At 39.7% G+C, this 24,366-nt stretch overlaps 1 protein-coding gene across 4 annotated transcripts; it reads right to left on the bottom strand.

Moving 5' to 3' along the window:
• Positions 1 to 2,928: 2,928 nt before the first annotated feature.
• Positions 2,929 to 23,885, bottom strand: agpat3 (1-acylglycerol-3-phosphate O-acyltransferase 3). Of its 4 annotated transcripts, none has more exons than XM_031733845.2 (10): positions 23,655 to 23,885; positions 11,388 to 11,445; positions 10,984 to 11,212; positions 10,158 to 10,327; positions 9,887 to 10,048; positions 8,114 to 8,267; positions 7,917 to 8,019; positions 6,729 to 6,804; positions 5,862 to 6,060; positions 2,929 to 5,558 (listed from the first exon to the last, which is right to left on the bottom strand). In XM_031733845.2, exons 3-10 carry the CDS (start codon positions 11,159 to 11,161, stop codon positions 5,467 to 5,469), a joined length of 1,134 nt encoding a protein of 377 aa, XP_031589705.1. In that variant the 5' UTR covers positions 11,162 to 11,212; positions 11,388 to 11,445; positions 23,655 to 23,885; the 3' UTR covers positions 2,929 to 5,466. The 4 variants fall into 4 exon arrangements, with proteins under 4 accessions (XP_031589705.1, XP_039456028.1, XP_039456026.1 ...); XM_039600094.1 differs by lacking the exon at positions 23,655 to 23,885 and adding an exon at positions 23,087 to 23,110; XM_039600092.1 differs by lacking the exon at positions 23,655 to 23,885 and adding an exon at positions 22,837 to 22,947.
• Between the last annotated feature and the right edge of the window lie 481 nt (positions 23,886 to 24,366).

Below are 24,366 nucleotides of genomic sequence, written 5' to 3'. Positions count from 1 at the left end.
CCCTCATATCGCTGCTTGCAGCTTTAATTTCCCATGTAATTGGATTCTCTTTAAGAAGTTTCACAACAACATCGGAACTGATTGACAGCTTCAGATAAAACCTACCAATATTTACAAAATTATAAACATGAAAGTTTCATTTTCTATGTTTCCATGCTAATAAAAATAAAAATTTATTTATTCAAACTCAAAACTGAAATTATTAAAGAAATACTTTTGCCAGAAGCCAAAACTGTCCACAAATGACGAAAAACTTGAGACGGTCGTGAACCTTTCAAGGAGTGGCCAGTTGACCAAAATTACCCCAAGGGCGCAGCGAAGACCGCAAAAGACCCAAGAACAACATCCAAGGAACTGCAGGCCTCACTTGCTTCAGTTAATGTCAGTAAGAAAGAGTTTGGGCAAAAATGTGTTCCAAGATGAAAACCACTGTTGAGCAAAAGGAAAATGAAGGCTTGTCTCAGTTTTGCCAGAAAACATCTTGATGATCCTCAAGAAAAATAACTTTGTGGACTGATGGGGCAGAAGCTGAACTTTTTGGAGGGTGCGTGTCCGATTACATCCAGAAAAAGACCATCATACCAACAGTAAAATATGGTGGTGGTAGTGTGATGGTCTGGGGCTGTTTTGCTGCCTCAGGACCTAAATGAAGGTAAACTGAACAATGAATTCTGCTGTCTACCAAAGCAAGACAATAATCCAAAACACACCAGCAAGTTTACCTCCAAATGGCTTAAGATAAACAAAATGTCGAAATTGGAATGTCCCACTTGAAGTCCTGACCTGAATCTGACTGCGATGCTTGACACATCAACAAATGAGTTGATCTGAGAGGACCTACAAAGTTATTTGAGGGTTTATCTTTAAAAGTGACAGGTTAAATAATAAAAACAGTCGTATTTGTAATATTGAGGTGGGTAGTTGATTAGTGTATTGCATGCAAATGTAGAAATGTGTAGTGCAGAGTGCTAATGATTGAAAATTATTTCCTTTACACTAATTTCATTATGATTCTCTTGTCAGCTGGTGACTTGTTCTAATTTAAATCCTTCTCATTTTTTCATTTTTTCCTACATTTGGAATGATTTTCACATTTTGTTTTGGTCCATCCTGTGGGTGGAGGAAAATTCAATTATAATGTCTGGGTTAAAAAAAATGGTAGGTACATTCAATGATTCTTACCCAGTAGAAATCTGAGGGTTCTTTTGACCATTTGCACATTCATTTGCCTTAAAGTCGCCCTCTCCACAACATTTTTTTTCCCCTTTGCGTCTATGTTATCGTGATTAGTTTATCATTTCTAGTCATAACCAACTCCTGCTGCTTTTGTTTTCATTAATCTTCCCCAAAGGTTGTTCGACCTGAGCGTGATCGTCTTCTCCCCCAATGTTTGTATCTAAAAGGTGGTATCTATACTTGCATTTGTCCTGAAGGGTTTTCAGAAACTCATATTTTGCAATGTAACTCTCCACAGACATCCCTCTCAGCCACTCAAATCTTGTGAATATTACTACAGTATTGTTTTCCTCCACAGGGTGTCATTTAACTGCTCCAGAGGTCCCTCTACTTCCATTCCCAACCTCTGTCCGAGCTGATCGGTATAACCATGAGGTCCTGGTGGGCACATGGCCACGCAGGCTGCTGTTTTCATATTTACCGGCCTGGAGTCTTGAACAGAATAGTGAATCCATCTTTCAGGGGTGCTGACCACAACCACTTTACCAAGTCCGTTATCAAGACTAGTTTGTCACATCTTCACATCTCTGCTGGTGTCAACCATCTTTCAGCCAAGGATGGTGTTCAGTCATTTCCCAAGAGGACAATCCTAAGCTCCTGGAGACTGTTTGCTCTCTACCAGCACAGAGTACAACATGTCATTCATGTTAACACACATCTTCACATCGCTGCTGGTGTCAAACATATTTTTTTATCAGATTTGTAAAATTGCAAAAACAATTTATTAGTCTTGCCCTCTCAGAGATGTCTTCGAAATGTTTTAGGGGCTTTTGATAAAACAAGACAACTTTTAACAAAAGCAAAAATGACACTTTCAGCTTTGCTTCCTCAGAAACCCATTTTTATTAATTATTCAGATGCAGAGTTAATGCCACAGCTGTTGTATTGCCAGTCTGTAAGAGTCCCTGAGTCAGAATTAACTCGATTCAGTGACTGTGCAATATCGCACATCATGCAAAAAGTAACTGACTACAGTAAGAAACAATGATTAATTACAAATTGTGAAAAATGCTTTGTAAGCATCCACTGTGAGTACAGCGTTCCATCTGTGGTTTAATTAGAAGTGAGGCATCACTGATGTCATTTACAGCTCCAGAGTGTTGAGTGTGACCTTTGCAGATAATTTTGTAAACTGCACCCAGGACAGCTGGGTTTAAATCTTCATCTGCTGTAGCAATTTCTTCACAGTTTAGTAAGCTAAACTTGTGGTGCATCTATACCTTTTCTAAAGCTGAGCATCTCACAGTCATCATTTACATTATGTACATATTTATACAGACTCGATATCCCGTCACACCTTGGACATCCGATTGTTAATGTGTCATTCAAAAGGTCTAAAGAGCAGCTAAATACATCTCTACAATATCTAAAGGTGAGCATGACATTCATCATTTGTGTTATATACATATGTTCAGTTTACACAATCCTAACATTATGTCACACTTGTGTGACTTAATACTGCATGTCAAATGAAAATTGTGGATGTGTTATGATGAATTACGGTGGATGGATGCCTGTGTGAAAGTTCTTATGGAGAAGTGATGGAAGGAGGAAATGGTTAAATCAGATCCCTGTGTGGACTCTAGTGGACCCCTCCCGTCATCTATGGTGTCAAAACTGAGTTCCTTTCACCTGAAGTGCTGCATGCACAGAGAAACTCACACAAATCCAAATAAGTCAAAGGAGTAGGAGTTGCTTTGTGATTAAATCCTTTAATATTCTCAAGTGTTTAAAATTGAAGAAAACATAAAAACAGCTGTAGAAAACAAAAGCTGAGGCGAGAGGTTCTACTAACTGGATTATCTTTGAGATTTCAGATAATCGTGCAGCTAATCTAAAGTGTTGTAAATTTTAACGTCACATTTGATGGTATTTAGGAATTAAGAAAATGGGGAGGGAAAAAAAAGACATTTCTAATATTTCTTTACTGAATAATAAAAAAAAGCATCCAGTGTTAAACGTTTTTGCAAATACTCTTTTGCACTTCTCAGCAGCGTCTTCTGCTTTAGAATCTGATTCATACTAAATAAGAGGATTTGATGGGCTGAATTTCTATCTGGTTGTTGGTTTTGATTTGATGGAAAATAGAAGAGACAAGTGAGGATCCTAAAGCTTTTACAAATATTTAAAGTAATCTCAAAGTATCTCTGTGTAAAAATGTGGATTAATTAAAAACAGGTTTCCTCACAAGATCTGACTACATCCATGCCAACCTCCCAGCTCTACTAGTACATATGTTTATGTAATTAAAAAAAAACTTTCAGTCCTTCACTACCACAGCGGTTAGTGTCTATGTTTTCACACAAAAACATAAGCAGCACTAATTAAGGCTTGCATGAAATCTGTAGTTAACTAAACAAAAAAAAAAAGAAAAAAAAAAGGTAGGTATAGGACATTTAGCTGCTGAGAAAAATAAAAAAAAATAAAAGAGCAAACAAAACCGAAGGTAGGATAAACACTACATGTGGCACGGGAAGGGAAGGAGAGCGCACAACATAAAAATACCCCCTCCCCATCTTTTTCTACCATTAGCTTTTATGTTGGACCTTGAAACATGGCTCAAAAACTGTACTTTACTGTACTGTAGCAGCCAACAGATAATCTGAGATATAACTACAAGCAGTCACGTTTGGGATGCTAAAATCCAAAACTGTATGTGCTTAAGCAGCTGTCTTTAACTGATGTACACAGGATGCCTTAAAAAAAAAAACCAAACAAACAAAAAAAAAAAAACTTTCAGAGGCGAAAACTGGATTTTAAGTTGTTTACTCAGTTTGGGGGATCAAACCAAACAAATGCATGCTGCTCCACCATGCATCACTGTAATGGGAGGGAGGGAGAGAGGGTGGAGAGGCAAGTGAGATGTTGGTGCTTGTTTTAAAGGGGTGGCGGATAAGCAATCCCTTGCCTGAGCAAGCCTGACTTAAGGCAAAGGTTAAAATATCAATACTACAGTCTAAATATCAGGAGAGCAAATCAATATGCTTTCAGATGTGTGGCTACATGTTGGTGACCTTTTCCTGGATTCTGGCTCCACTGACAGGTGAGTCATGACTGATAATCGGTGTGGGTGGCATGCTGAACTTCGCCAGTGTTTGGTTCAATTAACATCACATTTAGGAAGTCAATTGAAAATGAATGAGAACATGTATGCAAGATAGTAAATGTAAAAAGACAGAAAACAAAAACTGAAACGTGTCTGTGGGTTTGGGTTCTGAGGGGTACAAATGAGACCTGTAACAGATGGTAGGTATCCTTGATAAGGACAGTTTTCACATTCAGAGCCCTTGATGTAAGTTTGACACCAGCCTTTCCAAACCAGGATGTAAAAGGGCATCATCAGAACATCATGATCACAGCACTAAGATGAAACAGGGAAACGGACTAAAAATGATGTGGAATTTTGATTCTCCGCCCACGCACGTCTGTTGCTATCCCAGTACAATCAAGGTGAACTGTATCGCACTGTTTGTGTCAAAATAATTACAAATTACAGGGGGAAAAAGCCTTTTCGCCTTCACTGTACTGGTATAGCCGTGCCCAAAGGGATAAGAACCATAAGTATGTGGCTGGTTATATACAGCTAAAAATGGTAAATTCTACATGATTTTGGGTGTAGTTGACCCTGTTAAGGAAAACCAGGCTGGGCCTCAAGGCACCGATTCCCATTACAAGTCCCACTCAGTGAGAAAAGGGAGGGAGACATCCTGTATGTTACACACTGCTGTTGTGGAAATGCGCCTCCACTGGGATGGAGGTTAAGATTAGAAATATGTATCGGCTCGTGTTCTGTGGACAAAAAAGAAACAGCGTGTCACCCACTACCCATTGGCTGATGACTGTGACAGGAAAAGGAGGTAGGAAGTGGTAGTCCATGTGACCTCAGACTTGTTAGAAGCTTAATGTTGGGTGTTACTGAGATTTAATGGGATCTGAATTGGGGGGAGGTGGTGGCTAACTGGATTTAGAAAGATGCAGGGGAATACAGTGCTGCATCTCCCCCTCGTTATAATCTGTGATACACCAGAGAGCTTGGACCCCAGACCCTCTATACTCCCTCACCCTAGTGCCACTAGAAATGTTAGCTCTGGCCTCTATAATGTTTTCACAGGTGGGACTCCTCCCCAGCCTACCAACTGACTCGACAGTAGGAGGAGAATGGAGTTGGGTTGGGGTGAGACACCGCAGGGTGGCCAACAGAAACGGCCATTCACAGGAGGGAGTGACACTTTAGTTTTGTTTCTTGGCCTCTTGGTTGCCGTAACTGGAACCTGTTTTCTTCACCTCAGTGACCCCTATGAGGCGGCGGATCGCTATAGAGGCTGTAGAGAGAACAAAGAAAGGGGGGGGGGCGAGAGAAGAACACAACAGGTCAGAAAAAAAACCTCAAGAGCTTTAAATGAAACAAGCTACATCAGTTTTCATTCTGGGCAGGTGACAGGTTGAATTATACATCCATGACTGACCAACTTCAAACAGTCAAATACCCAAAACCACAGGAGCTAAAGAACTTAGACTTTACGCTTTTTGCAAGTACAATTAATGTCAAAAAAGAACCTTGAAAAGTGCAAAATACTAACAGGACATGAGTGCCAAACTGTCTCCAAAGGTAAGGTTTGACCTACCTACGATGAGGAAGAGTATAAAGCCAATAATGAGGAGAGGGGAGCCACTGACGGCCACTCCGCAGGCAAAATTGATGAGTGGTGAAAGCAGCAGTGTTGCCCAAAACAGGAAGTTGAGCAGCGTCCACGGCCTGCGCGGTGGGATAATTGTGGGTCCCGGGAACTTGCCTTCCTTATTGTACATTTCTTGTAAAGCATCCTGGGAGTTGGGAAAGATAGCGATTACCTTTGTGCTTAATGTGATTTGAAACGACAGGAACTGCTGATAAATTTGACATCTGATTAAAAATAAAATAAAGATCAGGATACAAATTCTAGGAGAAAATAAAAAACAAATGGACCCTAGTCATGTTGTGAGAGCAGTGTGTTGATATGGTATATAGTTCTAAGGGTCGTCACCACCTGTGTTTTTGACATACAAAGTAAGAGAGCAGTGTTTCACCACCATCTTCAAAACGCCTACTGAGGTAATGTCTCTTGGAAGGATGGAGTTTACCTCGCTTTAGTACAGTCTGAGACGAGTTCTCATGACCCAACACCTAATTAAGATACTTTAGTTTATCCTTTAATTTGTTACCTGCTCAGTATCCACAGGTTATGGTGTCTGAGTGTACCTCCTGTAGCTTAATGACGTTAACAAGTTCAAGAGTTGTTAACGTTTGGGTGGAAAAAAAAATAGATTGGACTTGATATCAAATTAGAGAAAAAAAACTTGTCAGTGAATTCTTTCAGCAACAATGGGAAGTGGAAGGAAAATTTCCATGACACTGGGTACTAACCCCCCTCCCCCCATATCGCCAAAACAACAAAGCTGCTACCCAAATTAACAGTGATCTGGCATTTTAGGAGTCTTTAATGTCAGATTACCTTCTCCTGGTACAGTTTGTGTAGCCAGTTGGCACACTCCTGCTCATCATCTGGTATATCCTCCACAGAAAACCGCCTGGATGTAAAACAGCAAATAACCATTGGAAGCAGATACAGTTTACCTTCAGTGTCTCAATATTTGGAAACAGGCACATAATGAATACAGTAATGAATGAGACGATATCCTGCAGCTAGAGTCAGCCACTTCAAAAAAGACCTTGCTAATTTATGCAGCATTTTGCGGAGGAATGGACAAAGCAAAAAGTATTAAATTGAACTGAAATAGAGAAGTAGGAGACAAAAATATGTAGAGTGCTGTGACCTTTACAGTCCATCAGATTTCATTGGAAAGATACACTAGATTATTGATGGCACAAAAAACGTGTTTGTTTTCCACCTGTTAATTATTTTGCTCATGATTGTGGTTGATGGAATGACAGGCAGCTAATGTGTGTCTAAAGGCCACTACACATTCAGCACAACAAAAAGCAAACCACAATCATAGCCAGCCGCACCAAAATAATCACTGTTGAGATAAATCCACATAAACAGCACTCAGGCACTTTTTAAACCCTATCAGGTTAATTCAAAAACTTAAACATATTTGCTGAGCAGTTACACACACACACACACACACACACACACACACACACACACACACACACACACACACACACACACGCGCGCGAACGAGAGGGAGAGAGAGAGAGAAAAAAAAACCTCAAAGACATTTGGTCTGTAGTAGCAGCTTGTTGCCACCAGGTGCCTCCCTCTTCCCAAACACAATTCCCTCTGATACATGAACATTATCATACTAAGTGATTTCAGGTCACTAAAATACCCAGTATTTTTACCCGTCTTCAGTCAACAGACCTTGAAACTAAAAACAAAGTGTCCTCCACCCTCCTGCTTTCAGCTTTATTTAAGTAAAATCACACTAGTGCTCCAATCGGTGTCTATAACAAGCGCCGAGCTCAGGGGAGCACCCTGGCCATTAAAGCTAATGTCCTGGAGCCTAGCCAGTCTCGGTGCCTCTTTGATTATTACAGGACAAAATGCAGTTGGGAGGAGGACAAAATGCTTAAAACTCATTAATTCTAGTTTACTTGAAGAAACAGCTGAGAGTGCAGTGCCTTATTACAAAAAGCGATTGTTCAAAAGTAGAGAGCAGGCATCAGTGGTCCTTACCTTACAGACATATCAGCTTTGTACTTCTTCCCATTGACAATGCCCAGGAGGGTGGGAGTCTGGTTGTCTTTGAAATTCAGAGTCACATCATACACAGCAGTTACTGTTGAGAGAAAGAAGAGCAGGCTGTAAGCAAAATACAAAATAAAAGAAATGCTCTGAATATTGTTTTTGTGTGACTTATGCGTGAATGCCACCTGTGCCCTTAAGACACTGCAGTGTGGTGGTGAATCCTTTGGTTCGGGGTAATAGGTGATATTTGAGCTTGGGCAGGCCTTTACTCTCTGCAACCTGCATACTGATTTGGTGCTTTTTCTCTGTAAAGCGGGTGCCCTCGCAGTACAGCAGAAACTGTAGAGAGAAAGGAGGAAGAGTTGTGTTAACACACACACACACACACACACACACACACACACACACACACACACACACACACACACACACACACACACACACACACACACACACACACACACACACACACACACACACACACACACACACACACACACACACACACACACACACACACACACACACACACACACACACACACACACACACACTTAACAAAAAAACAAAATGGAAAAAAAAATCTCCAGCTTAAGGTGACCTCTTTTATCCTGACCCATCCACTGCCCTACTTCTGTTAGCTGAAGTACAAATCAAGGTCAACTCAATTTAACAGTACGCTAAAATACAGTCAACTCAGGATACCCATTTGTGCCATCAACTTGTTGTGTCAGTCTGGGTTTTCTGAATCTATCCATTAAAAAGGTGCAGTTTTTGGCACAAGATAAACATCATAGCTAACAGCAAACTATAATCTTGAAGGTGCAGATTTGTTACTGCAGCCAGTATTTCAGTAGATGCAGTTGAAAACATTAGATCTTTACAAGTTTATAGACTTGTCAATAGCATTCCTCCTTAATGAAGGCAGGCGCAGACCTGACTGGAATTACTACATTGTGTAAAACAATTTTCTTTCAGCTGCAACCCTGACGGTGTTAAACAGTGTGAAGATCCAGTGAAAAACAAAGATAATTAATACTTATTGGCCGATTTGCAAATCTTATTTCACATCACCAAGTATTATGTAGCTATACAAAGGCATATCGAACAACAAAAGTAATTTGAAGATGAAACAAGGAAGGCATTTGTTTCCTCAACTTTATCGCTAATTCGTGGTCGTTAGGGAAGCCACAGAGTGGCTCTGCACAAGCAGGACCTTCGGCATTTACCAAAACCACCCAAACTCTGGAAATACAGAAAAAAAAAACAAGAAAAAAAAAAAAAAACGTGGAATTCCTTGCTAAACCCAAATCCTGCTTTTTACTCTAGGCCTAAGCTGTCACCAGGTAAAACATGATGGATGTGCACGTTTTTATTTATTTATTTTAAAGACAAAAGAGGCATTTTGTGGCCTGAAGCATAATGAATGCCTATTCAGTCTGTTTACGCACAGTGGATACTTGTGTTCATGATGTCTGACAGAAAAAAACCAAACATACAAACTCATGTTGAGGCACTTCAAATAACGCTGCTGTACTCAGAACTATTTGTGTATCACTGCCAAGATAAATTCAGTAGAAAGAGAAACTGGGGCAAAGGGCAGAAACTACAGCATCAGATAGATTATAGATCATTCTCTTTAAAAGTCTAAAAATGTTTTGTTATGTATGTTCCATCTTATCTTAGTTTGGCTGTGCAGTGATTACTCAATTTGCAGGTGATAGTTGATGCTACAACTGGTTTAACTTAAATGAATACACCACCTTGTCTGAACTGTTAGAATTGCAACTCCCATGTATCTTGAAATCAGCAGCAATCCACTGCAACTCCAAGAGGATATTTCACAATCATGATTGAGCAACTGGGTTGCAATTGAGACACAAGTAGTTGTCTGTAAGATGAACTTTTACACCTAAACCACAGTCCAGGTGACGCACAAACAGTGTGACTGTACTTACCCACATATATTCAGGATAGTCTTTGAGCCTGTCTAGGCCTTTGAAGACAGTGTTTCGGTCCTCTTCCCACTTTCTTTTGCAGAAAACAATTTCTAGAAAGTACCACGTCCAGCCAATTAGAGGGACCTTCAGGAGCTCATGTTTGGCTAGCACTTTCGAACTCTAAAGAAGGAGGAAAGACATTTTTATACAATTCGGAGTTCTCACACTTAAGACAAAAGCAAATAATGTTGATAAATGTTAATCATTACAAGTCTGGTGCTCAACTGACCCCTAAAATGCCATATCTTTCACACATGGTCCATCCACACAGAAAGTCAATCTCAAAGTTGTGGTTGAGGATGATGATGACATGCTCCTTGCCAAACTTGTCCACCGTAGCCTGATCGGTGTAGAGGGTGCATTCTGTGCCCGACCACCACTCCAGCAGCATCACCAGCTCTGCACAGTGACAATGACGCAGCAGGAACATTAGAAAGTTAGAGGAGAAAATTCATCACTTAGAGCATCTTCAGTGTAAACAACACATTAATGTACTAAATGGAAGTATTTGTGTTACATTATATTTATATTAATCCCTCAAAACAGTCTCTACCAACCCTGCAGAGAATTATCAGCAAATCTTTGTGCGTTTAGGATTCGTGTAATTTTAGATAATTACTCTGGAGCAAATTTAATGTCTGTCATAGGGTTAATAAAAGCAGCTGAAGTCATTAGCAGCAAAAAGCTTACTCTAGTAAGCAGCTGACAGACAATTTTAATGAGTAACTGGTGAAAATTGTGGAGGCTGTAGCTGCTTAGAACTCATTTAATTTAGCTAAAAGGAGACTGGATATAAAGCCCTTCTACACAGAAACTGTTTCAAAAATTCAAGTGGAAAATGCAGCTGAAACCCTTTCTATGTAGACACAGCATAATATCCAACAGATGGCCCAAACGCAGCTCATTGTATGTGCCACTATTGCCAGATTTGTAATTATTTGCAATCTGTGAATTTCAGAATCAACACTTGACACCTTTTCTTGTTTACATATTTAAAGGAAAATTTGCATTTCTACATAAACCTGCAGCAACACACGAGAATCATCTATACTCACGGCTCCAGAGGGAGTAGGAGAGCCGGCAGTTGATTCTGCGATAGAGCTGCCTGTTGATCGGCCAGAGGATGCAGGTGCACAGCTGAATGAAGTTTATAATGAGGCCGCTCACCACAAACACAAAGCCCATCAGCAACTGCAAGATGAACAGGCTCTTCAGGTAGGCCAGCAGAGCCATGGCTGAGGAGCCTGGAGGGCTGAGTGGGCTCCTCTATACACTACGATCAACCTGAGGAGGGAGAAGAAAAAGAAGGTGAGCACAGCGAGTGCAAAAGAAAAAAAGACATGCAGGGTACTAAATAAGGAACAGATCAGTGTAAACACAAGGATATCAGGTGTTTGTGTCAGGTGATCCTCAGGCAAACATGCTTTAAGATGTTCAAAAGGGCAATAGTGACTCTTACCACGGTGGAGTCCTTTTACAAGCCCCGTTTACACGGCCCTTCTGCCAGCACCACAGACCTGTGAACAACAGCAGAGGAGAGGCTCAGGCAACAGTGATGGGGAGTCAGGCTAGACTGCAGAGCCATCCATCCATCCATCCATTCACTTCCGCTTATCCTTTTCAGGGTCGCGGGGGGCGCTGGAGCCTATCCCAGCTGTCATAGGGCGAGAGGCGGGGTACACCCTGGACAGGTCGCCAGTCTGTCGCAGGGCCAACAAACAGGGACAGACAACCATGCGCACTCACATTCACTCGCACATTCACACCTAGTGACAATTTCGATTATCCAATTAACCTATCCCCACAAGCTGCATGTCTTTGGACGGTGGGAGGAAGCCGGAGTACCCGGAGGGAACCCACGCAAACACGGGGAGAACATGCAAACTCCACACAGAAAGACCCCGGCCTGATGGTGGAATTGAACTCAGGACCTTCTTGCTGTGCGGCAACAGTGCTAACCACCGTGCCACCGTGCTGCAGAGCCATTACAGCAGAATTTAATAAATGTATAGTGCCCGTTTCAAACAGGGTGAATTATATTAGCTAATAACATAAGTTCTTCAGTGTGGGTGAAAGGCGTATCAAAAGGGGAAGGCTATGAAACCTGGCTGACCAAACTGGGTATTTACAGACAAGTTTCAACATTGGGTGTAGCTTCAAAAACTGCATCTACGCGGATGTTGTATGTATCACAGAGCTTGTACAGTATGCAAATACGCATGCGAAACACTTTAGGACAAGTCTTGCAAAGCAATGTGTCACTATTCACACATAACTGATGTCAGAGATGACCTGATATCATCATCATCATCGTCGTCCTGATTTTATTTGTGTAGCCCTCAAATTTCAAAATTTTAGACCGGAAGCTTAAATCCAAAACAAATATTTCAACAGAGAACATCTTAAAAAAAATGTTCTAAACAAATATAACTGAACTGACAGCTTCAAATATCTTCTTCTATGGTGAATCAAATAAAAATGATAAAGTAGTTAGCATTTTGAAAACATCATCAACCTTGAACATCATTTAAGTTTACGAGCCAAGAGCCCAGACAGAGGCCCGGGTTACTGAGTCCTGTCTGGGCTTGTGAGTTACTTGTAGCTTCTCCCTTTTCCTCCAGTAGATAAAGTGGGAACATCTGATTGCCCCGAGGTCAGGGCATGATAGTTAGCTCTGAGCTGCTACTGTGAATGCAAGTCTTTATGAATACACATAACCAGTTGATGAAAATGAATTGAACTCAGTATTATTCACACAAGATGTAAATACATTAATCTGTGTGCTACCAGATGTTGTTGTCTTACATAGCGCTTTTCTACTCTGAGCACTTAAAGCGCTTTACACAACTTGCCTCATTCACCTAGTCACACAAGCACTTTTGTGCTTTCTAGCATTCACACAGTCACACTCTGAGAACAACTTAGGGTTAGTATCTTGCACAAGGATATTTGGCATGCAGACTGGAGCAGGGATCAAACAACCGACCTTGCAATCCTCTACCTCCAGTGCTACCTCATATAAAGCAAGTTAAATTAAATGTAAACATATAAAACTAAATAAAACTAACACAACTTTCTAAAGATACAATGGAAAACAATTGAATAAATAATTCCAGTGTATAACTGAAGTTAATCAGGAATCAACTAGTGAACTTGAAGGAATTAATTCAGCAGAAGTAAAAGTAAAACTCTTCTCATTATGAAAACTAAAGTTGTTTTTTTTTCACAAACATAACTATTTGTGCCAGCAACATCCACATGAGTATTCAGTTGCACAAACTAACATAACTGTGTCAGAAAACAAGCAAAAAGGGAAGCTGTGTACTGTCTGCCTGCATGCTGAACAAGGGACAAGCAAACACTGTGTGCTTGGTGAGCGTCCAAATGACACAACAGTCTTCAACCACAGTCTTCAACATGTTATCCAAAACGACTTGTTTCTTGTTCCCGTTAAATACACACAGCATGTGTAACCAGTATCGATCCTTCACAAATAACGTAGACTGAAGACAACATGTGAATCAGTTAAGAGGGCTAACAAACTATATTCTAAATTGAGTACTTCATCAATTACAACAAATTATAAACTGTAATAAAAGAGGCAAAATTATGAAGTAACCCAATCTACTGCATTAACCCCCTTCCAAGACTGCAACAGACTTCTTCAACGACTGTCACAGTGAAGAGCAATCCAACCACTTTTTCACACAACCGTATTGCGGACACAAACCTAGATTACAGTGTGTAGGCAACAAGTCTTATCTGGTGCACTCACTCTCTCACACACTGCAACCATATATATAAATTTAACAGTCTGGGTGTAAAGAAAATGAAATCTTAAATGCACACCTGCAGAAGTTTGGTTCAGTCCCGTCAGACCATCAAAATAAACGTGCTTACAAATCTCTGGACATGAAATCACGCTAAACTGTTGAAACACTGTCCTGATACCACCTGAATGCTTTGACAGTTTTTCCAAGCATGCACTGCTAACTTTGCATTATGTTACAGAAGTGACCTTTGGTCATGCATACAGCATGAGAGGGAGGGTGAAGTTAAATACTGCACATTTGTCTTATGGCTGAGATGGGTTAAGAAACACTGTAGTTAATGAGGAAGTCCAGAATAAGTCACCACGAAGCATTAATAGCAACTACACAAGTAGTCTATAATAGGCTTACTGATAAACTGCAATTCAAGCTTTAAGTTTATACCTTGCCTGTGAGTGTCAGTCAAATTAGAAGCACGAAAGAGGATTTTTTTATACGATTATTCTTTATGTCTCCGTTTTAACTTCTAACTGATAATTTTATAATTGAACAAATGAAAGCACAGTATTTTTTTTATGTGAAAATAGTGAGTCCATGTTAAAAAAAACACAAACTAAAAAACTAGGTTTACAAGCCAAATCAGTACGACTTTTGTTAATATTTTTACAGCTAAACGCCTTAACCTTTTCTTGGAAGATTTAACTTTGCACACTGATAGCAGCTGATTGTAATGTTTGGCCACAAGCTGCCGATGGAGAAGTTCCCCAACCTTAATTTGTGTTGGCAACCTGCAGCGACTATGAGTGTGTGTCCGCGTTTTAGCTCAGGCGAGTTACTTCTACACACATTGTGAACTTTGTCCCAGTTTTACTCCACACACAGCAGATGTTCCCCATGCAGCACTGGAATCAAACTGAGTCACCAAAAAACTTTCACTCAACTGCAACTAGGGCTGGGCCATATTATACCGTTCACGGTAATACTGGTACAATGTTAGGCAACGATAAGAAAATGAAATATCGCGATAGAATATGGGTAAAACGCGCATGCGCAGTGCCTTTGTTTTCATACGCACATGGCTGATTGTTGAGTGAAACGGATGAACCAGAATTGGTTTGTAAAAATGGTGCAACTTCAGTGATGTGGAACTGGTTTGGTGTTTGTCCATCAGATACACAACAAAGCACATTTTTTTTGTAGAACATGCAAGCGGGCCGTCGTTATTGCCGTATTTGTCGGACTAAGGTGCTCGTAAATCTGGGAGTAACCTGGGTCCTAAACTCCGTCGACTTAAGGTCCCAAAGTCAAACAAACACACAGCATCACTGAGAGTTAAAAACTGTCTAAATTCTTTCATCTTTAATAAAACGATCAGCATTGCTGCTTTACCAGGTGTTTAACATCCTGGTATCCATGAAAACAGAATTTATTACATTTAACGGAGTTAGAAGTTAGCAGGAAGCTAGCGGAAGTTAGGTAACTAGCAAAACTAGCGAGCTAAGCATGATATAGCATGTTCTGACTGAGAGATTTCTGAAAAAGTTCAAACTTACAGCTCTTCTATCACTTCCAACATAAATGAAGACAGGAAACTAAACAGCAGTGACGTTTGTAGGGTTACTGAAGTTGGGCTAGCTGATATATAATGATGTGCTATGTGATCGCTAGCGACACAGCTATGTTAGCATAACATAAACAGTGAAGCTGGAGGATGAACGCTAACTTTTTTCCACTCGATAAAAGTTAACGTGAGGGTTCCTGGTGGTTAGGGACAAATGCAATCGCATGGCAGGATGCTGTAAACGGACCAAACTTCAGTCAGGAGAACAACTGAGATAATCCATCCACATTACGAGGTTAGTCATTAATATACTGCAACAACACAGGAATAGAGCAGCTGTGATAGAATACAGCATTAATGAATCAATGGTACAGAAGTGGAGGAAGCAAGAAGAATGAGTTGAATAAAGTTTGATTTATCTGACTGCTTTGTTTCGCTTAATGTGCCTTATAATCCCGTGCACCTTATGGTCCGAAAAATACATATTTGGCTTTTTTATTTGGCACACTGCAGTTTAATGTTGCAAAGCACCTCTTTTTAACTTCAGTGGATATTATACATGGTTATGCTCAGGATATGTCAGCCCATTTCTACAGGAAATGCCTTTTGGTTAAACTTTCAGCAAGGAATTTGCATTTGCACTGTTAAATTTTTATATAGCTTTAATGCATATTAAAAAAACAGCTGCTTGTTTAAGTGAAAATAAATGAATGGGGGTTTTTTGCGCTAGTAAAGTTGTGGAGTTGTATTTTGTCTCGCATCAATTATATCGTCAGTTATATCGTTATCGCAAATTTTCAAATGTATATCATGATAAATATTTTTAGCCATATCGCCCTGCTCTAACTGCAACTCTCGGCCATGATTCACAGGACAAACTCAATTTTACACACCAGCAATCAAAAGGCACACAGCACATTTACGAATTAACTGGCCAAAGAAAGAAAAAAATAAAAGTAAACTCCCTACCTTTTTCTCATGAGCAGATCTTTTTAAAGCTAAACGTGTGAAACTGTATAATTTACACATTTACTTGAGAATTCACTTGCATACAGTTTTTATTTAACATTTTTATGGAGCCAATATACTGGTTAAACATTGGTAGCCACTAAGTGTTTTTCTATTGTGTTATTTTAATTTTGTGCCAGTTAAATGTTCAAAGATGGTATAAGGGAAACTTTTTTAACTGTTCATCATCACTTAAAAAAAAAAAAAAAAAAAAAAAAAATCTTACTTCGCTTCTACAAATATGTTATGTTATAAAGGAGATCACTCGAAACATGCCAGTAAACAAGACATTTACTGTTGACACATTTTCTACATTTTTTTCAAACACCTTTGTGCAGTGAAATTTCTTTTTCAAACAACACCATGATCATACAGTGTTCTCTGTATTACATGTTCTCTGGGAACACTGTATTCAGTGAGAAATCTGCAGAAATCTACAGATGACATGCACCTCACTGGAAATGTAACTACAAGTTAGATCAACACAGCTCACTATTGTGAGCGGAACCACCAATTCATTCTGTACATTTCTAGCTATTTTTCCACTGCAGATTTACATTCATCAGTGAAAATGTCTCTATATACAGTATAATAATCATAGCATCAATATAAGACCTCACAAAGGTCAGCATGATTCTTGGAGGGAGATTTCTAGAAGTACTAGAATGGATGTGAAACAATGTACAAAGAAGTGGAAACATTTGAGACAAATACATTTGAAAAAGAGAAAGTCACAGCACTTTATTTATCTATCATAGCTAGCACTGGATATAAAACACCAGGACACTGCTGCAAGGTAATTAACATCAGCCACATAGGTTACATTGTAGGTTCTATAAAGGCCTGATGTCTAAATCAGGCATTACAGACAGGATGACTATGAGTCCTCTACAACATATATGTTCACTCCATTTGGACTTTTTTCTGTTGGCTACTGTAATGTATTGGTACTGCAATAAAACCATGGCAAGGCAACTCATTCTGTCAGGTGAACCGGCCAAGTGCCTGATTGGATCAGCATTCGATGTCAGCTATTTGGGTAAGTAGTTCAGTGTTAAGACTACTGCTTTAATGCTCACATTCACCCTTTCCCTCAATAGGATGAGAATCTCAACAATACTGAGCTTAAAACACCAACATAGATTTAAGTCAAACAAAACTTTTTTGTGCAAAAACCAAACATACTAACATAGAAATACTCTGGAAATTGAACTTTGTGTCATACAAGACATCCAGAAAAACACAGGAAAAACAGCTGGTGGATGTCCAGCTCCCTGAGGGTGATGGACCCACCTGTAAGCCCACACAACCTGGAGGAAAGATTAGTACTGCTGACTGTGTTAAAGCTGCTTAAGGCTGGCAGCTGCTGCTGCTCTGCATCACCTGAATATAACTTCTATACCAACAAATACCAGCTGCTTGCTAGAAGTCTTTAAAATGAGAAATGTACATTTAGAGACACTAGTTAAATTATGGAAAAGTTCAACCACATCTTGGCAGGAACTGCTCCTCTATCAAAGCATTTTAATTATAAAAACTTACTTTGGCTTTCAAACGTCTGTGCTCCACTTACAGCAGGGAACAGCCGAATGATGCCTAGGCTGGACTTCAACAGCTACTAGTCTCTAGCAAACACCTGGGTTTTTCCTGGCACTATATTTGCCTTTGGTGGGTGAAGTAACCACAACTGATCTGACCTGACAGAAGTCTGTGCACTGCCTGTTATTTTTTGGCTATCTGATAAACATTTTAAGGTTGAGGAAAAAAAGCCCCACATTTGCTAACAATATTCCTTTGGTGGAAGGCCAAAACCTTTTTGGCGGTCACCAAAATATACCTAAAAATGGTAGGATGCATATTAAGTTGTACCATTGTAGCATATTAACGTCTTAATATGCTGGGGAAACAGGACACAACACTTGTCTCACATTTAACTTACCAGTAGAGATAGTAGGCCATTGCCATGAACACCATCGCCCCACAAATCCCAGTGAAGATCATGACTGCACTCTGGTTCAGCATTTTGGCTTCTGGTATTCCACCAGTTCACAGCCAGAAAAAATATATACTAAAAACAAAACAAAGAAAAGGCCTGCAGATAGAGGATAGTCACAAGCTGCCCTGCTTTGTCGCCATAATAATCCCACAGAAGGGAAGAGGGAGATTATGATGATGACAGCGAGAACACAGTCAGATCCCAAGAACCTGTTGGAGGAACTGCCTAATCAGCACAAGAGTTTACCAAGGACTAATGAACTCGCCCATGAACTCAAGAGTTATTAAAAAGCATAAATCTTCATTTAAATCAGCATAAAGTAAACACCTCAATGAATTGTTATCAGATTCGGCTAAACAATGCTAGAAGGAAGTCTAGAAAGACAGATAGCTCACTTCAGAAAGGAAGGAGTCACACATACTGTTTGCAGTGTCTTACAAGCATTCCCATCCTCTAATCCTGTGGATCAGATTAGTGCTGATTAGCAGGCTATGGGCACCCTGGATATGTCACATTCAATTAACATTAACAAAGAGAAGGCCCAGTCTCTGCCCAACCATAGTGAAGTAAAGAGAATAGCATCTGTTACGCTAAAGTAACCAATCATAATTTATTGTATTGTGATTCACCTTGCCATAAGCTGCCTGTTAGTAACATCTTGCATCATGAAAGTGATGGGTTCAAAGAAATGATCAGCAATATCCTTGAAAAAAACTCTTCATGTGATATCTAGTCATGTTTTCTTATTGGTGCAAGCAAGGTTTTTTACTGGCTAAAGATGGACCCTTCAGAGGATAACTATATGTGTTACCACAATTTGCCAACGAGCCCGAGTTACCTTACTTAACAGACATCTATGAATTTTCTGGTATTTTTTGGTCATTTTGTTAAACAAATCAATATATATTTCAGCTTGAATAACTGAAATTCCACTTAATAAAACTAGTCAACTAGTTAAGTATATTTATTACAGCCCTAGTGGGTATTCTTTGATGGAAGCACAAAATTCTTTGATGGGATCTCTAACAAATGACCACAAAGCCTGAATCAGAATTCAGATTATTGGCATGCCCTGGGGTTACAGGTCCATCCAAAAAAAATGCACATAATCACCTATTGCTTATGTTGTTTCAAACAGTGAAACGTCAGCAATAAGTTACTGCTGTAACAACCAATCTCAGGCTCGAATCGGTCAACAGTAATAAGGTGGTAGTAACAACAGACAGTTTTCAAAGATGGATGCAGTTAATATTGCAACATGCTTAGTAAAAACCTGTTGATCACAAGTCATACGAAAATAATGATATCATGGACAATCCTTCTTTCTGAGACTTAGCATGAAAAACCTCTGTAAACTGCACTCATATAAAATAAAACATTTAGTCAATTCTGTCTACACAATGGCAAGTCTGCCCACCTGCCAAAGCTGGTTGCCCATTAATTTCATATTCAACTCTAACCTGAATATAGAGATATTATATGCGATGCCAGCATCTTCTTTCTTTGACAGTACCTTGGGTAAGGAAAGGATTTACTACAGATCTCCATTACTCACCCACACAAAGATAGCACACAGGGCTAGCGGGCAAGTTACCAAAAGGCTTTGGATCCTTGCACACAGTTAATGTTAATGTGGTCCTGACAAACTAGCAGACAGAGGCATAAATAAACTGTCAAGTGATAGCTGAAGCGAGTAGGTTGACATTACAGTACAGTTCTAGGGTCTTACCACCGGGTGTTAAAGCCAAATACCAACGGAGATAAAAAATACATGGTGATAGCTGGACAATGAAGGTCATTCATATTTCAAAGCATGAAGAGCTCTCAATCCCTGCACAGCACTACTGAGTGTGTTTTAAAGCCACAACACTTACTACACCAGAGACAAATGTAATTCTTGGCAGCGAAAAGAACACTTAAAGTGCATTTAGTTTCTTTGATTATGAGCATGCACGCACAGGAAAGAGCATATGCTGGAATAATGATAAAAATAATAATGATACAGCAAGGAAGATTTAAAGGTGAACTCAACCTGCTGTATTTGCCAAAAATGCGGCTCCAAATGTGAACCTGCCAACTGAGCTCATTATCATATTAGCATATTTATACTGGTTTGTTTATGTGTGAAAAAAATAAATTAAAAAAATCTCTCATCCTACTAATGTGTATTGGCTGTGTAGCCATCTGGGACCATTTAAAACTATGAAAATAAAGCAATCTCACCTTTGCATGGTGTCAGTATTACAATAATCACAGCAAGCTTTATGGAAATCTAGTCAAATATTTTATGCAAAGCTTCTAGATAAGGGTTTATCACTGAGGTTAGATGAAAAGCTGGCTGATGTAAAGAGCCTTGGATCATTTAAACATTAGGTCCTTCAACAAAAGACCATTTAAAGGTGGGAATATTATGCTGCTACTCCCCTTACTGTTCTGTATAAGACTACAAAGGTTAACAAAAAGAGGGTCAACTAGTAAGAGCAGGGGGAGTTATGTGAAATTCTTAGACAGTTTGAGTATGAATGCACTAGGCTGAATCTGAATGCAGGTAATGAATTCTACAAAAGTTTGGCATTGTTCACCCTGATGACACTGCTTAGATAAAGTCTTAACACATGTCTCAAAGTCCGATAGGACAATACTATGCTTGATTACTAGATAAAGGAGATCAATAGGTTACGACTTGTAAACGAGCAAGTCACGGCACTTTGGTCCAACAGCTGGTTCAATTATTAATTGCATACATACGTCAACGATGCCTTTAGGTAGATACTTCAGTATGTCCACCAGTGTAGCACTATTTTATTGTATATCCCACTCTGTTTAAACTATGAAAAGGCTGATTTTATTTTTAACTTTAGTGAGAATACACCTAACAGGTAAATGTGCCGGATGCAGCCATTTTGGATATTAACCTGCCAGCTCCCTAGCACAAAGTCCGATGTGATGTCCAACGGCTCTGATGTGGAGATATCGTGCTGGTTTTTTTGAGCATCGACTGTAACAGTGGGCAGAGCTATATTTTACCTAGCTACCCCAGCCTTCTTTTATTGACTTACTGTCGTTATCTTTGGTAGGATTCATGGATTTCTCCCTTTTGTTTCTTTGTACCATTGTCTTAAATCCTAGGAACTAGTGTTTTTACCCTTTTTTAAAATCCACCTTTCCCCCCAATGAAATCAAATTGAGTCTGGCATTCACCTCCTGCACCATCTAAACAAAAAGCAACACTGCCTCCATTAAAAAGGAAGAAACTCATTACATTTTAGTGCAGAACTAATGATTCTTTTTGAAAAAATTTCTATAGCATGACACTGGTGCTTGTAGAAGATACACTTTTACTGCATTGTCAGCGTGTTGGGGATCATTGGTCATGCTGATAAATTACACTGTGGATTATCAGATGCTTTCCATGTGATACTGCATGGTGGATCAAAGACCTGATGGGATTTTTCTGCATTCATAACGCCATCTATTTTGGCAAGATTTCCAACACAACTGGCTGACATGAAGCCCTAAACCACGACATCTTCCACCGTGTTTTACACATGTCTACAGACACTTATTGTTGCATCTCTCTCATTGACTCCTCTTTACATATTGACGACACCCTTCCCCTAAGACCATTTCAGATAAAGCTTCAATGAACAGTAAATGGCTCAACTCGTGTCCTTTGTAAGAGACCTTTCCTGTTTTTTTTTTTGTCTTTTGTTTTTTTTAAGGACATGACCTTCAGACCTATTCATCTGCTGTCTTCTATTTTTTTTTTTTTTTTTATCCTGACACATCTTCTGTAAACTTCTTTATGAATGTTTTCAGCTAATAGCCGTTTTGTAATCAACTTGTTGGTGTGAAAATTCTAGGTCCATGTAAGCCTGTCAAACAATTATTTTTGACGTTTTTGTAGAATCAACTAAACAAGTGCAACTTGCTCTAGTAACAAAGTGCCTAAAGATACTACTTAAAATTGTTATACAAAACAACTTAGTACAATAAACAATGCTGGTTCTTCCCCAGGCTTAGGTTCCTTTTTTTTCCTTCTTTTTTTTTAATTCGTAAATGATTTGTGTCAGTGTCAAGGTACTTATAAAGCAAAAACAAAAAATAGCATTCCTCTGAAAATCATCAGGTACAAGGACTGGACTGAAAATGAGTGGGGGGAAAAAAGCAGTCAATGTCCAAAGAAAAACTGAAAGACCTGGAGCACTATTGCTCTTTAAAAACATAAATGGCAGCTCAAGACTTATATAGGATTCATTGATCTTGTAAAATTACTAAAAAATGAATAGCAGCAGTGATCCAGTCTACATATCCTCCTCTCAAGGTCAATTAAAGGCATGCATAAAAACCAACAAGTGGCCCTATATGGCAGTGTGAAGCAGTGTGTGCACACTTTACCATTCAATATAAAAAAGTGAAGCTTTATTAACGGACTTCCTTTTTGCCCTTCTGGTTTTACTCTTAGTACGAGACCAAGCTGTCTCTTGCACCAAGCAACAACAGTCACATTTTCAACACTGGTTAAAAAAAAAAAAATCCCCGTTCTGGTATAAAAATGCTGGGAGTTACTTGCCTGTCACGCACTGCTCGTCCAGCTGGTTAAAAGTGATGTTCAAGAATAAAATTAGCACGGGTTAAAAGAGCCGCAGACTTCAATGAACTTTAGTAACCTCAAGAGTCGTACGAGATCTGTACGCAGGTCAACTCGGAGCCAGCTGGCGCATACGACGTAAAGCGTGACAGAGCGGGGGTGCTGTACTGCAACACTTAACTACGAAAAATGAACCCAGTCATAGTTTACCATGAATTCTAGCATATCATACCTTAGTGTCCAAGTTTTGCAGCCCTACTGTATCTGAATGCAAATGCTGAAGATGACTCTATGCACCAAATGCGGCATGGCTGGGCTGATAAATGCTCAGAGACCAACTAGCCAGCAGGTCCCTTCAATCCCACCACTGACACGGTTTATCTTTTGTCACACATGGCTCGGCTGCGGCCGTTAAGCTAGCTGCTCTGTGAAGTCAAAGTTGCAGGCACGCACACAATTCCCTCAGAAGAAGACATTAAAGAAAAAAGCCACCCCATCTGTCTCAGCTACTGCCAATAGAGATAGTAAATGTGTGAACACTGGTTCGAATAAATGAGCCGAGCAGCACAGGAAAGACAGGTGCTAACGGTACAAGCTAGCATGCTATATAAGCAACATCCACACAGCGAGGCTAAAAAATGTTTTCTGGCGACAGGGTGGCGTCTGTTAGATTGACTCTTTAGCTGCTAATCACTGCCAACTTTTCCCCCATACACCCCCCATTCTTTGTTAATAGGTACCCGTTATTATCTTAGCCAGCTAGTTAGCCAGTTCCCGTTAGCAGCCAGTGTCAGCCTTACCTGAAGATTATTCGCTGGGGACTCGGTGGGTTTAGTTACACTTTTTCGCTGCTTTCCGGCCTTCTGGGGGCGTAAAATGAGCCTGTCAACAAACGCTGACCTACTCCGTCCGTTTCCAGAGACGCAATAAAAGTGACTTGAGGCAATAGGATTTGCAGGAGCTCTATTGTTTGTCGGTTAAAGCCCCACATTTCCTCCAAACCCATCTGAAGGTGGCCTGTCCTACATCCGGTCCAGCCCCTCATTCATTTTCACAGAGATGCACAAAAATACACAAAAACATGCACAGACGTACAGCAGCGCACTCCCGCCGCTGCTGCAAGTTTAATTACAGGTAAGAGCAGATAAAGGCCTATAATGTCTGTTTTTATTGATTTTCTGCTACCATTTGTAAAGACATGTTTACTCCATACAGCGCAGCAGACTAGTGCAGGGATTTCTTGTCCAATCAAATTTAGGTTTTTACCCCCTTAAATTTTCGGTTTCAGGAAGAAAATCTGAATCATCAGTTTTTAAAAAATTGATATCATACTGTAACATCAAAATAAAAGAAAGTCACTGTTTTTAAACTCATTGTTTTTTTTTTTTAACATGATTACTATTACTAACTGCCTACATTATTACATATCAGCCCTATACTCACAGTACATCTTAGTTGACTTTACAATTTTGTCCCATATCTAGCTTTTAGACACCGTCTTTTATCTAAAAT

The sequence above is a fragment of the Oreochromis aureus genome, linkage group 16 (genome assembly GCF_013358895.1).
Source record: "Oreochromis aureus strain Israel breed Guangdong linkage group 16, ZZ_aureus, whole genome shotgun sequence".
NCBI classification, from domain to species: Eukaryota; Metazoa; Chordata; class Actinopteri; order Cichliformes; family Cichlidae; genus Oreochromis; species Oreochromis aureus.
The sequence above is the reverse complement of the archived record's forward strand: the minus strand, read 5'-3'. Positions and strand labels throughout refer to the sequence as shown.